We start from the raw sequence: 15,954 nt of genomic DNA on the forward strand, positions 1-15,954 counted from the left end.
TTTCTAAATTGCTTAGATATCATTAAAATCTGACATTTACTGGCCATTTATACGTAATGAAGTTAGGTGTCCACTGTTTTTGCAATTTTTTTTTTGCTTGTTAAATTATCAATTTTCTTCAAAGCCAATATAAAAAATTACTTAACATTTAAAAACAGAAGGACATTTGCACATTGTCACTTCTGATGAATGTAATGTGATACTTTAATTATAGTCTCTGCTCAGTGATGCAAGGTGCATGCACATGCAATGTTCTGTTGCCTTTCAGTGTAATGGCATTATTTTATCATTTGTCCCTGAGATTGATGAACTTGGCATCTCAGAGGCATCAATGTAATGTAGTGTTGACATTCCTATTAAATATCCGACTGCTTCAGTTATCCCTCTGCTGTGTCAGTGTAATTGCTAGAACTGGTTTGTCTTGTTACATCTCAAACTGAGCTAGTTTTGAGGTGGGAAGTATACTCCAACTCTTCATTAGGTGAAAAGCAATGACAGGAAAAGTATAAAATGTTGGTTTGGGAAGAAGAACCAGATTGGATATTGATTAAAGGAAATAGAATGCATCCTTATATAGTATGCTGTTGCAACTGAATTTGGGCTACTTATCAGTATGGTTAAGGGTTTGACTGTCCTTTTGGACGGACCTATGCAGGTAGGGGAATGGGTCAATAAGATCATGAAAATCTGGAAGGATGTACCTAGCACAGACATGTCCAGTGCAGTGATACAAGACTGGGAACCTGCTCTGGTGAAAAGGATTTATGGTTTCTAGTAGTAATCCCAGCAGTGTGTCTTGGCAGTGACATGCTGGAGGGTATCAACAGGAACATAGACAGTTGAGAAGTAAATATGTTGGGAGATAATATTCCTTTTTTTTCAGCACTCCTTACAATGCATCTAGAATATTTAATCCAAATTTATATGCCCTAATATAGAAATGACATCAATAAACTGGACTGGATAGGACCACAGAGGTGATGGCTGGAGCACAGGAGCATATCTCCTGAGGGGAGAGGCTGAGGGGAGCTATGCTTATTCAGCTTGGAGGAGGCTGAAGAGGAGGCTAAAAGCTGTTATAACTAACTAGTAAATATGCAAAAACTAAAAGAAGGTTACTGAGAAGATGGAATCAGATTCCTTACAGCAGTATATGGTAGGAGAATGAGAGAACATGATAAAATAATTAAGCATTGAAGAGGTTACCCAGAGGTGATTTACTCTGTTTCTGGAAGTTTTCAAAATCTAACTGGATGGAACTGTAAACAGTGTGGTGTGCATTCAATATTTAATCATTTCAAGGAGGAGGTTGTACTGGATGACATTGGAAGGGTGATAACTTTGATTCAGTAATTTTCTTGGTAAAACTGTTCTTTAAGGGAGCTTCTCAGAATGATGGTATGGTGGTTTATGTAGGTATTCTGTACCTAAAATCTTGTTGCTATCACAAATTATGGCTTCCCTGCTTAATAGTTGACTGTTTTCCATTGAATTCAGCTCTTAATCTACATTTTATTAATTGTTAATTTTAATTTTCCAATTCTTCCTTGCTTATGAATATGTTTGTGTGCTTAACTTTTTTTTTGGTTGGTTATTTTTGTCGTTTTTTTGTTTGGCAGACCTCAACTTTTGGTCTTGTTAAACTTGGATAATGAGCAGTTAGTGAAACACCCTAGATTGCTTTCTTTCACCTCTCAGTTGAAGGCTGGTAAAGGACTGACTATCGTGGGCTCTGTTCTTCAGGGAATCTACTTAGATAAATGTACAGAAACTCAGAAAGCTGAAGAGGTATGTAAAAGACAGCTTGCAAATACTTGTAATTTACATTAGTATTTAAATGTTGAATCCAGGTTTGGGTAACTCATATATTGAATTAAAAGAAACTCTTGTAAAATGTTGAATAAAGCATCTAATTTTGCTATCATCATAGTCAATGATTGTATAAAAGAATAGGTTGGTGTACATAGCAAAATGTTTTATAAAATTTTCCAGTAGGATGAGACAATTCAGTTACTTCTTAGCTTTTTATTTTCTTTAATATTGAGAGCCCTGGTCTTACAATCAAATTACATTCTTGAAAAAAAACCCACAAGTGATAGAGTTTTAACAAATTACCATATAAAGAAAACATATCGCATATATTTAACAAAAATTTAACATTTAACTAATAAATGCAGATATTTGGCATAATATAATATTAAGGACCTGCTTTTCTACATTGTTCTAGAAATATATAGCAAAATTAGGATTAGGAGCAGTCTTTGCTGGAAAAGTGTGAACAGCATCCTTCTTGAGATCCTTTACTTTCTTTCTCTCTTTTTTTTTTCTTTCCTATTTATCTCATATCTCCAGGGAAGGTAGGATGAGGTAGGAAAAAATAGTAGGTGTCATGTAATTCAAGACGACATCTAACTACAATTAATTAACGTAAGTTAATAAACTAACTTACAAACACAAATTAATTTAATTTGAACATTTATTTAATAATAGCAGTTGTATTTGCTTACCTTTGTGAACTCTCCTACTCCTATTTTTATAGAATGGGGAAACATTTGGAGAAAATACTGTTTGCTGTATTTTATTGAATAAAACATCCGAAAGTAGGTTTTGATTGCCATTTTATCTTCCAAATTAGGTTAATGTCTTCAGCGTTGTTCAAAAGGGTATCAGTTGATATGTCTACTATTTTGATCCAAGTAGTCTACAAAGCTGTGATTTATTCATACCTGATATCTCTAAAATAGATGAGCATTTGAGATGTTGAAATGGATTTAACATAGGTAACTGCCCATTTTCTCCCAGTTTCTTTTTTCTCCCTCTTAGTATTCAGGCTTGTCCATAGTGGTTTTTGAAATAACAAAGTATAAAGCCAGATGATCTGTCTCATGAAAAGGCTCTATAAGAGCAGTTAGCTTGAAAACATGGTGAAAAGTCTAGCAATTGATACATTGTGAAAGTAATTGTTATTAAGCTGTTACTATCAACATATGTGAGTAGAAAACAAGACAGAGAATACAAAATCTGGCCTGTGAAATAGAATGAAAATAACCCCTGTAAACAGAAACTGTTTACCCATGAGGATTTGAAATTTTAGCTGTAGTTGGCTTAACTTAAAGTCAGCTATGTTTCTGAGAGATGGAAAAGGAATGAATTGAAGGGAGACCTAATCCATGGATTCTCTAGAAAGTCAGATCTGCTGTTAAGACTTAGGAAACTATTGCTTTTAAAATGAAAATGAAGATGAATTGTAAAAGTTTGAGCATCTGAAGGCGTCGTTGGTTCTGGAAAATTTAAACTAGAAGGTGTTTCTAGGAGATCTGTAGGAAATTAAGATTCTCCTGGCTGTCTCTTCAAAAGAAAAAAGTATCTATTTAAACTGATATGACCTCACAGATACTGTTTGCACAGAAAGATATGTTAGTTTTGCTAGCAGATTCTCTGAAGACTTTTTTCTCTACTAAACAGTTTCTGATGTGAAGCCACACTATAAGCCACACTATGTCAGTGCCAGGCATACTATGATGAAATCTGTTTCTGATGATTTTTGACAGGAATTCTGGTGCTTCTAAAACTCCAAATATTGATGTACTGGTTCTTCCTTCTGAAATCATGATGATCTCCCACACAAGTAATTGATAATGATGGGATTGTTAAGCTTATTTGATCAGAAAATAGTAAATGCAAAAGCTGATGTTCCCTAGTCAACCCTGATACCATTTTGAATGCTTCTTTTAAATTACTTGGTTATGTGTCTGCATGTTTGTCAGTGTTCAAATTAGGAGAGCCACATTGAAATTAAAGGGGTGTGGGATATTTAATCTGGTCTGTTTATCTTGTCAGTATTTAGACAGTGATTCCAATTGTCTCCTACACATCTATTTTTCCATGTTGGGAGCTGATAAATAATCAGCCTCTTAATTTCAAAGGTGTCTAAGGAACTTTGGCAGCCTCTTCTTCCAAAGTACTGGCATCACACTTTTCCAAACCCATCCAATTCCAAAAGAAAGAACTTGTCATTCCAACCATATGTTGCTTTGTCAGTCAGTGGTTTTACTTTTACCTGAAGCAGTGTTCCTTTATTTATCTTTATCAATGAGTTTTTACTCATGTCTTATTCATTCTTCTTTGGAAATAAAAGGCTGAATAATTAAAACAATGAAAAAACTGTGTGTGGTGTCTTTTGGGAAGATAGTGTTTTGGGCTCTAGTTTTCACAGAATAGTGTTTACTCTCTTGGAATGAGTGATTTCTTGATGTTATACATTGTTGGTAAAGTTTTACTATTATTTAGTGCTGTCGCTCCTTCTGGTTTTTACTATCAGTGTTGATGATTGTATTTTCCCATGTGTTGTATTTCTTTTGCAGAATGTTAAGGCCTTAATGGGAGTAGAAAAGACTAAAGGATTTTGCCAGATTGTGGTGTCTCCTAACTTCAGAGATGGAATATCCTATTTGATTCAGTCAGCTGGTCTAGGAGGGATGAAGCACAACACAGTCCTAATGGCATGGCCACAGTCATGGAAGCAGACAGAAAATCGTTTCTCATGGAAAAATTTTGTTGGTATGTATTTATCAACTTTCTCCTTTGCATTTGTCATTCAGCTATGTTATGCAACTATTTGCTGTGTGGAAGAAATGTGATATGAACATCTGTTAGACAATAGAATATTTCCCCATATCTGATTTTATTTGGAGTGAGTTTTCTCAGCCCTCTTCAACCATGGCTTTGCTTTTTCTTCTCCTAAGAAAGCTGGTCACTAAACCCAGTGCTGTGGTTTAGGAATGGTACTCCCCAATTTAGTGTTCCCACTGAGACTCTTCAAACCATGCTGCTGCTTGCTCACTCCCCCCAACTTCTCCCTCCTGCTGCAGGCTGGAGAGGAGAATTGGAGGTACAAAAGTTAAAGATCACCAGTTAAGATAAGAAGAATTTACTGGAAACAGCAGTGAGATAAGAAAATGAACAGTAACAGCAACAATATTAGTAACAATTACTAATAAAAAGTGTACAAAAGAGAGAGTACAGAAATGCTCACCGCAGATCTTAACCCGATGACAGCCATGCCACCCTGATTACTCACTCCTGCTCAGAACCGGTGCCACCTGACCACTCCCTCTGGCTCAGAACTGGCACCACACTTACTCAACTGGAAGGAACTGCTTCTTCTTCGTCGAGACTCCCTTTCCCCTGCCCCCAGTAATGATATGAGGTGATATAGAATAATCTTTGAGTCCCAGCCACACCCCCTACTGCAGAAATTAACCCTGTCCTGGCTGGAACCAAGACATTATCTACCCCTTATTTATTCTATGCCATCTATGTCATGTCCAGATCCTACACCTTCCAAATATATGCATCTCTATATATACATGCACACATATCTATATATACAAGCAAAAGTATCATTTCCGTAGTCAATAGCCAGGATGTCTGTTGGGTTCATTTAGTCCATGACTGTGGGTTCTATCTGTCCTAGATGTCTTCCAGGGCAGGAGAGCTGGTGTGCTGTTAGGTGGTTGCCAGCTGCATCAGGAGTTCACAACTGTGTATCTGGAGTACTCCATAGTCACTGTCCATGGTTAAGACCACCCCTCAATCACAAGACCATCTGTAAGTTGCATCTTTTCCCTGATGACGTGAGGCATCATGGGCCCACTGAGCCAGAAATGTTGCCAGTCCAGATGCACCTGAGATATTTTAATCTTGGCGGCCCAATGCACCTGTCTGATGTTGCGATGTTCTTCAGTAGCCCAACTCTTGGGTATGTTTATTTGGTATGTTTATTTGGTACTTTTACAGCCAACTCCTCTACCCAGGCAGTGATGTCTTGCCACAGTTCAGCAGCCCAGATGGAGGTTACCTGTGCACTGCCAGTTGGTCTTTTTCCATCAGTCTAGCCACCCCCACAGAGCATTTGCTGACCACCTACCCCAATGTAGGGGTAGAGCACTGGCCATTTCTCTCATTCAGTGATATCTGAAGCCATCTGGATGGCTTTCAGGTCTCCAACCTGACTTGATCCACCTTGTCCCTCAATAGCTTCTGCGACTCATACAGCAGCTTTCCATTTTCAGTGGATCCATACAATACAGCAGGAACTGTCAATAAAGAGAGTGTATCACTTCTCGTTTTCAGGTAGCTGATTATATGGTGGGGCCTTCTCAGAACGTGTCACCTCAGTCTTCTCCAGGCTGAATACACCAAGTGACCTCAGCCACTTCTCAGTGCCTACGGAAAGCCTGTGCTTCCTTCTTGCTGGTTCGTGGGAACACTGCTGCTGTTTTGTTAACCACATCAATTGGCATCTGACGATGTCCATCTTGCCATTTTACTCCTAAAAATTGAATTTCCTGGGCAGGTCCCTTGACCTTACTTTGCTTTATGGCAAAACCTTCAGGAGGATCTGGATTAACTTCTTCCTTTTCTCAAAAATGTCCTCTGCTCTGTTGCCCACATGATGATGTCATCAATGTATTGCAAGTGTTCTGGAGCCTCACCCTTTTCCAGTGCAGTCTGGATCAGTCCATGGCAAACAGTGAGGCTGTGTTTTCAGCCTTGAGGCAGTCAGTTCCAGGTGTACTGCACACCCCTCCAAGTAAAGGAAACTATGGCCTGCAGTCTGCTGCTACAGGAATGGAGAAAAACACAATAGCAGTGTTTATAGTGGCACCACTTGGCTGCCTTGGACTCCAGTTCATACTGAAGTTCCAGCATGTCTGGTACAGAAGCACGCGGTGGTGTAACTTCATTCAGGCCATGATAATCCACTGTCAGTCTCCACTGGACTTATGCACTGGTCATATAGGGCTATGAAAGGGTGAGCAAGTCTTGCTGACCACTCCTTTGCTCTCCAGTTCACAAATCATCTCATGGATGTGAGATGCAGGGTCCTGGTTGATGTGATACTTTGACAGTGCACTGTTGTGGTAGCGACCAGTACCTGTTGTTCTTTGACCCTCTGCAGTCCCACAGAAGGTCTTCTTAGAGACCAGGTAAGGTATTCAGCTGTCTGATTTCCTCTGTCCCCACAGCAGATATCCCAAAAGCCTTTCTGGGTCCTTGAAATACACTCTCCTGAGGTAATCTATGCCAAGGATGCACAGGACCTCTGGGCCAGTCACAACGGGGTGTTTTTGCCATTTGTTCCCAGGCTTCCTTCAGCTTCCACTACAGTCAGCTGTTGGGATCCCTCTGCCACCCCAGAAATAGAGATAGATTCTGCCCCTACATACCTTGATGGCATCAGGGTACATTGTGCACCGGTGTTAGCTAAAGCCTTATATATACTCTTGTGGGTCTGATGTGCCAGGCCATCAGATCCACGCAGTCCCTTTCCTCCACCTGGCTGGAGGCAGGGCCCCTTTAGTCCTGGTCATAGTACTCATTTCACACTTCTTGTAAATATGAACTGGAGGTCCCTTGAAGAGGATCGGAAGTAACATCAGCCCTTCTATTCTGTCTGAGGACTTGCCTACTGGAAACTGGACCAGCGTTTATCCTTGAAGAATTTCCTGTGGTGGTGGTTGTTCATACATACCCGTGCTGCTAGGGCAGAGGTGGGTTTTCCATCCCACTTCCTCATGTCTTCTCTGTGGTTATGCGGGTAAAATCACAGATTACCTCATGGTGCGTAGCCTCACTCTTGAGCCAGGGCGTGCTTGCTCCCAATAGCAGAGACTCTGTACTGGTGAGGCATGGGACATTTCCTCTCAGACTTGCTTAAATATTTCAAATCTTTCTGCAGTCTTGGACAGTCTTTCCACAGGCAAGGCACAGGTCAGTAGGGAGGAAAAAAGATGAGCTTAATATTGCTGGAGTTGGGCAGTTGCCAGAAGCACTCTTCGTTCTCTGTCTTTCCATGACATCAATGCCAGTGAGCTGGCAGCCGATGAGGGCATGCTGTGTATAAACTTCCACCACAGGGAAGTCTGGACCTCATCTGGATCTACAGGGGACTGCTCATTATTTGAATCCCTATAGATTACCTCTAGCACAGCTAATTCTCTCAGGTACTGGATACTTGCTTCATGGCATTCCACATGCTTGCGTGCACTACTAGATCATCCTTGAGAGAATACCTTTCTCTCACGCTTGACAGGAGTCGCCTCCAGAGGCTGAGAGTTTCTGTCTTCTTATCAATCCCCTTGTCAATGTCCACATCCCGGGACAGAGATCCCGGTTGCTTGGCTTCACTACCATCTGGTTTTATATCATGAGCCACAATATCCCAGCATCAGAGCAGCCAGGTCATTGGGGTCTCCCCCAATTGGTGGCTAAAATCTTTCCGTGTATCTCACAACTCACCCAGAATCAAGGATTGGTGATTATCTCTGGCCCTGCCTCTTCCTCCTGTTGTGAGGGCCCTGCTTCCTCTTCATCCGTCACTAAGCAAACTGATTTTTTCTTGAATTTTGTCTTTTATATAGGCACAACTGCTACTGGAACATGTTGTTCCTCTGGCTCAGCTGCAGTTTTAGTGGCCACAGTGCCTGTTGGTCTGCTTTCCTCCTCTTCTCCCTGAGAGTGCTGTCTAGTATCAAGCACTGTTAGATAAATAGTAGTCAGGGCCCAGCACAGTGCATAACTGCGCACCTCGCTGCAATTGCCAAAGCATTTTTCTTTCAAATATTCTGTCACTTTATCAGGGTCCTGTAGTTGTTCTTGGGTGAACTTCCATACCATTGGAGCAGAATAATCCTTCCAAAGCTGGGCCATTTTCTCCCATCTTCCATGCCACTCATGGCTATCCACCCTTGGGGCAGATCTCTGAATAATCTCCCTAGAAATCTTTCTTGACTCTGAATATGATGTAGACTGCACTGAGGAGACCTGGTAAACTTAGCAACAAGGACATGCTTTCCTTAACATCGAAATGGAATTCAGAATTCTCAAAAGTTGTTGTAATGGGCCTGAAGGAGGAAGAGGGGGTGAAAAGCTGGGGAAAAGCATCCTCCCCTGTTCTCCCCACAAACTGGGTATGACTATTAATGGACTCCCAAAGGTTGCATCTGAGATAAGAGTAGGAGAGCAGCACTGAATACACATCCCAAATGACCTCACTGCCCATGATGTTATCATGTCATAAACTGATAGCACATAGTATAGGAACAAAGCAATCGTGATCTCTCTCCCTACTCTGAAAAATATCATCACCAGAAGCACAGATGAGGATATATATAGGGCTAGGTATCACACCCACATGAACAGACAAAGCAACACTGTGACTAGTGTTTCTGTACCTAATACAATAAATTCTTGGATCAAATTTGTTTCTAACCCACTCTGGGTAGATCTGTTGTTATCTCAACTCTCTGTGCCCAATGTTGGATGTCAAATAAAGACAGCTGTGGTTTAGGAATGGTACTCCCTGGTTTAGTGTTCCCACTGAGACTCTCCAAACCATGCTGCTGCTTGCTCACTCGCCCCCTCTCCCCTGTGGCAGGCTGGAGAGGAGAATTGGAGGCACAAAAGGTGAAGATCATGGGTTGAGAAAAGACCAATTTACTGGAAATGGCAATGAGATAGGGACAGCAACAGTAACAGCAACAAATATTAATAACAAAAAAATATACAAAAGAAAGAGTGATTCACATGCAAAAATGCTCACTGTGGAGCTCAACCTGATCACAGTCACTCCTCCCCATCCACTCCCTCCAGCTTGGAACCAGTTCCACCGGACCCCTCCTTACTGCTCAGAACCAGCACCACCCAACCCCTCCCTCTGGCTCAGAACCAGCACTCTGCTTACTCGACTGGAAGGAACCCTTTCTCCTTGATAGAGACTTCCCGCTGCCCTTGGCAATGATGTGAGGTGGTATAGAATAACCTCTGGGTTCTAGCCACACCCCCTCCTGTCTGCTGCAAAAATTAACTCTGTACTGGCCAGAGCCAAGACACCCAGGGTATGTTTAAGCTTCTGGGACTGGGACTGTTTAAGCTGCTGAATTTAAAACAAAAACAAAAGCTGGGAATGAAAACTAGAAGTTCATGATTAAATGTCTTGTTTTCCCTTGCAGATACTGTACGAGAAACAACAGCAGCTCAGCAAGCACTTTTGGTGGCTAAAAACATTGACTTATTTCCAACAAATCAAGAACGTTTTACTGAAGGAAACATAGATGTATGGTGGATTGTTCATGATGGTGGTATGCTGATGTTACTGCCTTTTCTCCTTCGACAGCACAAGGCAAGGACAGCAGAAAATGGCTGGGATTTCATTTTCTAGCAATGAATGGTTCTAAGCATTTCCAATTAAATACTCCTTCACTTTGTTAGAATTATGCATGGATAGCAATCACAGTGTTACAGATTGTTATAATGTATCTTTTTGTAGGTTTGGAGAAAATGTAAAATGCGTATCTTCACTGTCGCTCAAATGGATGATAATAGCATTCAAATGAAGAAGGATCTTCAGATGTTCTTATATCATCTTAGACTGAATGCTCAAGTGGAAGTTGTTGAAATGGTATGTTACTACATATTTTTAAGGTGCAACTGGATCTAAGCTTGGGAAAACATTTAGCTTTTTTCAGATGAAGAGATGTTAACCCAAATATAGAAATGGAAAGATTACAGTCCAACCAAGAACAAGAAGTTAAGCATCTTACCATGTCACAATGATAGTGTATGTGGTGGTGAGTTTAATGGGTTTGTCAAGTAGAGTTTGAGCTGTTTTGATTTTTGTTAATGCTTACTTTATTTATGAGACCTAGTCCATAGAGATAGTTCATTCCGGAGGGAAAAAGCTTGAATTTTTAGAAGTGGAAGGCTGAATGTGCTTAATCTAATAAGCCATGGCATCTGTCATGAGAGAGGATAAGATATGTCCATGTCTCCAACTGCTGTATGACTATCTCTCTGGAATAAGGAGTACCTAGGCTCCAATGGGAGTGTGTCAGTTTTTGGCGTTGCCAGCCTCAGCCAGGACTGAACAACAAGACCGTGTAGCTACAGATTCACAAGTCAGTCAGTGACAAAATTAATTTTGTAACTTTTTTCCTCTTTTAAATATGGGTCATAAACTGTTAAAGAGAAAGGACTAAAGCTGTAGTCTGCCTAGACCCACTTTTTTTGGCAACTAAGAACTTCATTTCCAGAACTCAGAGGTGACCAGCATAATGTCCAAAGTAAGATGCATGATAACACCAGAATTCTTACTCATTCTGAAGTGGGATAAAGATGAGTCAACTGGTTCAAAACTTCTACCACCACTAGTTCCTAGAATGACCAAAACCTATCAAAAAGATTTATCATGCTAGTCAACCATAAAGCAAATTTTAAGAATTGTTTAAGTTACTTATGAAAAAAATTACTAATGAAAAATTTAATTAGTATTTTCAACTAGGAAGTAAGATAAATCCTTTAATTTATTTTATTGTTCTTTGCTTAGAGTACTAAATATAAAAACTTTAAATGCTGTGGCATGTGCAGTTGAAAGAATGCAAACAGAATGTCATAAAAAGGCTCAGCCTTGGTTGGATTTTGAGCAAATACAGTATAGGAAGTACTTAGTATTTATTCTTTTCTTATCTGGGTAATATTTAATCCTGAGGATCTCTCAAAGGGTAAGAGGCATGTTACAAGTCAGTGACAACACAGGTGACTGCTAGAGATTTTTACAGTGTATTTTAGTTTTGAGCCAGTGTGAGAATATATACCATGATTTCTTCCTAATTGCTTCTGTTTGTGAACGTTTCTCACTGATGAAAAGAGAAGGTATTTTTTTGTGCCTCTGGACAGTTTTTAAGGAAACAAGTGTGCCCACATGCTCAGGTGGCAGCAATGCAGACTTAGTTTAAATAAGTGCTTTCAACTCTTTCTCACTTGGCAGCCTAGTTGGAAAAAAAACCAGTGGAAAGTCTGTTCCAAGTGCCTAAAATCTAGAAAAAAACGCAATCATGTTGTTATATGATTTTACTGTGTGAAATTGCTGTTTGAAGATTAAGCTTTAAAAATGAGGGCAGAATTAATTGATCAGTTATTTGCTTGGTATTACTCTGATGCCATAAATACATCCAGGACTGAATGAATGTGGTACGCTGTCTAAATGGTGTTCTTCCAAGTAGTACTTTTCTTCTGGTGTTTCTAATGCTGATTTCTTTTGCAGTTTGAAAATGATATTTCTGCATTCACATATGAGAAGACACTTATGATGGAACAGCGATCTCAGATGCTAAAACAGATGCAGCTGTCAAAGAACGAAAGGGAAAGGGAGGTAGGGACTTTGGCTTGACAAGATGTTCTGTGAAAAGTCCAAAAGTAGTACTTCTTGGTGGTGCTTTCTAATCAGTTTCTAACTAGTCAAAACTTTTCATAATTGCATTCTGTATTTCTCTACAACTGGTTTCATTTGCAAGGTTAAAGTAATATGGGGAAAGAAATAATTTTTTGTTTGAACAGATGTTAAGAGTTTTCCTTTCCTCAAGATGGGTGCAAGTATTAATTAGCAAAACATTTGAGCATCAGTGTGGAATATATTCAGAGCATTTCCAAACTTGACATCAGTAGCTAAGGTTCATGATTATGCAACTGGACTGATCAGCTTTGATTGAGCTTTCGTCTTGGAGTCATAGAATCAGTTAGGTTGAAAAAAACCTTTAAATTGAGTCCAACCACTAACCTAACACAAACAGTCCACCACTAAACAATGTGCCACATCTACACATCATTTAAATACCTCCAGGAATGATAACTCAACCACCACCCTGGACAGTCTGTTCCAATGTTTGATAACCATTTCTGTGAAGAAATTTTTCCTAATGTCCGATATAAACATTCTCTGGCACAACTTAAGGCCTTGTCCTGTCATTTGTTACTCAGGAAAGGAGACCAACCCCCAACTCACTACAGCCTCTTCCAGGTAGCTGAATAGAGGGAGCCTCCTTTTCTCCAGGCTAAACAACCTGAGCTTCCTCAGCCACTCCTCATATGCGTTACAAACACACAATATTATATGATACATACAATACAATACAAATTTGTTCAAATCTCACTGGTTTTTTAGTTTCTGCATTATTTTAAATGTTTTATGGATCAGCTGGAGGCAAAATTAGGCCAACAAACCTCCCCTGTTCTTACAATTTTGCATGCAAAAGCATGCAACAAACTTCATGCAACAGTATTTTCATGAATATTTGTAACTTTTAAGTTTTTTTTCTTTTGGCTTATTATGCTTCTACCCCCTTATCATTCTGAAAAAATATTTCATCATTATCAATGCTTTTTAGTGATGTAAAAGGTAGTAAATGCTCTGACTTTGCCATCACGTAAAACTGTTTCCCTTCCATGCCAAATAAGAGAGCTCTACTGTGTTTAACTGCTCATTTGTAAAACAGCTAGATTTTTTTCTTGTGGCTTTTCCTTTTGGTTTTAATCCTACAAGTCCAATCGGTTTGGTTTTTTAGGGTTTTTTCTTTTTATTTTTCCTCTCATCTCGCTTTATTCATTTTTCCACCTAAAAGGATATTTTTTAAGGTTGCTAAAGATGCCTATTATTCCTATAGCAATGACCTGCTGTAAATTCTCTTTCTTATCCATGTCATGGTAGTTTTCTCTTAGTTTGAGCCTGCCTAACATCCTTTCAGTAAAACCCCAAACTTTTCTATCCAGCTTATTCAGTGTGACTGTTTCTTTATTGAACAATAGTATTTTTCCAGTGGAGTTAGAGTGATTAATCAAGTGATTCTACAGTGATTCTATTCCCTATATTTTTCTTTCTTTATTACTCATTTTATCTGCATGTAACCCTTGCCATCATAGCTTCTGTTTGTTCCTTCATATCAGACAGGGTAAAATCTGAGATGTTCAAAATACCATTGAATTTATTTCATGGTCTGAAGTAGAATCCTTGATAATACCAAGAATCTTGACTACATACTGCCTTGTCCAAGAATAAAAGTCACATCCATCTGTTTTTCTGATTAGGATATCTAAATCTACCTTGTTCTTTTGTATTTTCATCAGAAAATGTGGTTTAGTTATGCCATCACTTCCTCTGGAGCTGTGAGTCGAGTATATGCACTCAGTGTGCCAGATCTGATCATCTGATCATCTTCTCTTATTTAAGAGCTGAGACATCCCCTCCAGTTTTTTTGATGACCTCCAAAACATTTATTTCATACGTTTCACTAGTTCAAATTAGCATTGCTTTTGTTTTCATCATCTGTTTTCGGACATTCAAATATAAACTGAGATTTCAGTTTTGTATAGTGAGTGTAATTTGGTTTCCTGTTACCATCAAGATTAGCACTTTAACCTCACTTTTGTATATGTATGCCTTCAAACAAGGCTCAAACCTTCTCAAAGAGGAGAATTTGTTTCTGTACAGTGTTCTTTTGCTGTTTCCCGCATAGGCATGCTTTTATCCCTGAGCCATCACTCTCACCCTCCCTTCTTCTGTCACTTTTTAAAAATAGAACTAATTTGATCTTGCCTCTGGGTTTTTGTGTAGAATTGGGGATTGGGAACTCATCAGATTTTTGTTTTCTTTTTTGAGAAACTTGGTTGATTTGCTTCTGGTTTTTAGAGTTGGAAAGTAGCCTTCTCACATGCTTAAATTTTTTAATACTTTTGATTGTAATTAAATAAAACTATCTGAATATATACAAATATGAAGGGATGTGACCCTCACAAACAAGTGAATGTTTGAGCTTCCCATATAGACTGGACTCACTTGGCTTCATGTTTTCACAAATGTCTGTAAAGAGAACATTTAAAAAAGAGCCTCAAATGGTGTGATATCATATCTCATCTATTTAAAAGAAAGATAATATGATCATCTTCTTTTTTTCTGTAGACCTTTTTTTTGTCACTGGTAACCTTTTTGTCCCAGATTCAGAGCATCACTGATGAGTCTCGAGGCTCAATCAGAAGAAAAAGCTACTCCAGTTCACTGTCTATTGTGCAAGACGCCCAGGCACTGCTGACTAATGATTATCAAGAGGAGGAGGTAGTTGGACATAGAGCTGGCTAGACATATTTTCCCATTGCAACACTTGAAGTGCCACCACTGCAAACTGAACTACACATGAACAATTTAATGACTCATTGTTATGGAGCAGTTCTTCATAAATTTCAATTTTACTATTTTTCTAATTTCATTATCTTGCCCTTTTTTTTTTTGACTCTAGATGATGCTCCTGCAACATGAACTACATTATCTTTCTCACACTTATTTTCCATGAAAGAAGCATGTTTCTGAGAGTGCCTGTTTTTCTTAAGGGCCAGAAGCAGGATGTTTCATTAATAAGCATATTTCATGCTTTCACAAGCTATTGACTTCCTTTATAGTTCCTGTACTGAAGTCCTGAAGCTTCTGGGAGACCGTATTGATATTCTAGGTCATCTAAGGAGATTTCTATGCTTATTTGCAAACCATTACTAACCCATAACTGTCATTACTACATTCTGCATGGATTTCTGAAAGGAAATGGACTGATGTAATCAATGCTTTTAGGGTGCACTTGAAGTGTTGCTCATATCTATGGATGTGTAGCCTAATTTGTAGAAGTGCTGTATACCTTTGTGTTTCCTTTTCTTCATGGCATATGAGAACAACATGTGTTTCATGTATTTTAATTTGTTATCAAAACAGCACTAACAAAAATGTGCTTTTGCTGTCTTTGGATTTTTATAAACGTGTTATAGGTCTAGAATTTCTCTTGGCCTCACTGTGTTTCTAAAAATGGCAAATTGTATCCCACTAAAGCATAGTGGGAGAACTCATCTTATGGTTGTTACCTTGAAGGTTTAGTTCATTGGATACTGCTGCATGGTATTTACAGTATTGACATGTATTCATTAGTTTTTTTCATTCTCATGATAGAACTGTATTTACAGTAACTTCTAATTTGTGGTCTTGACTCATGATTTAATCACCAAAGGAAGACCGTCAAACAAATAAATATTTATGCAAAGCTCAGAATTGAACTCTAGGATTTGGAAATCCTCAAGGAT

The 15,954-nt window shown here is 39.0% G+C and overlaps 1 protein-coding gene across 6 annotated transcripts in view; it reads left to right on the forward strand.

The window, feature by feature from the left end:
- The window catches only part of LOC135420133 (solute carrier family 12 member 7-like), a 69,988-nt gene that overhangs the window by 47,850 nt on the left and 6,184 nt on the right, over positions 1-15,954 (forward strand). For 4 of the 6 annotated variants that reach the window (XM_064667187.1, XM_064667154.1, XM_064667198.1 and 1 more), the window contains 6 exons: positions 1,620-1,788; positions 4,365-4,560; positions 10,017-10,186; positions 10,334-10,465; positions 12,107-12,214; positions 14,795-14,947. In XM_064667187.1, the coding sequence (XP_064523257.1) occupies positions 1,620-1,788; positions 4,365-4,560; positions 10,017-10,186; positions 10,334-10,465; positions 12,107-12,214; positions 14,795-14,947 (928 nt within the window). The remainder of the gene's footprint in view (positions 1-1,619; positions 1,789-4,364; positions 4,561-10,016; positions 10,187-10,333; positions 10,466-12,106; positions 12,215-14,794; positions 14,948-15,954) is intronic. The other 2 variants (XM_064667172.1, XM_064667179.1) reach the window with 2 other exon arrangements.

This window comes from Pseudopipra pipra, chromosome 1, assembly GCF_036250125.1.
Source record: "Pseudopipra pipra isolate bDixPip1 chromosome 1, bDixPip1.hap1, whole genome shotgun sequence".
NCBI classification, from domain to species: domain Eukaryota; kingdom Metazoa; phylum Chordata; class Aves; order Passeriformes; family Pipridae; genus Pseudopipra; species Pseudopipra pipra.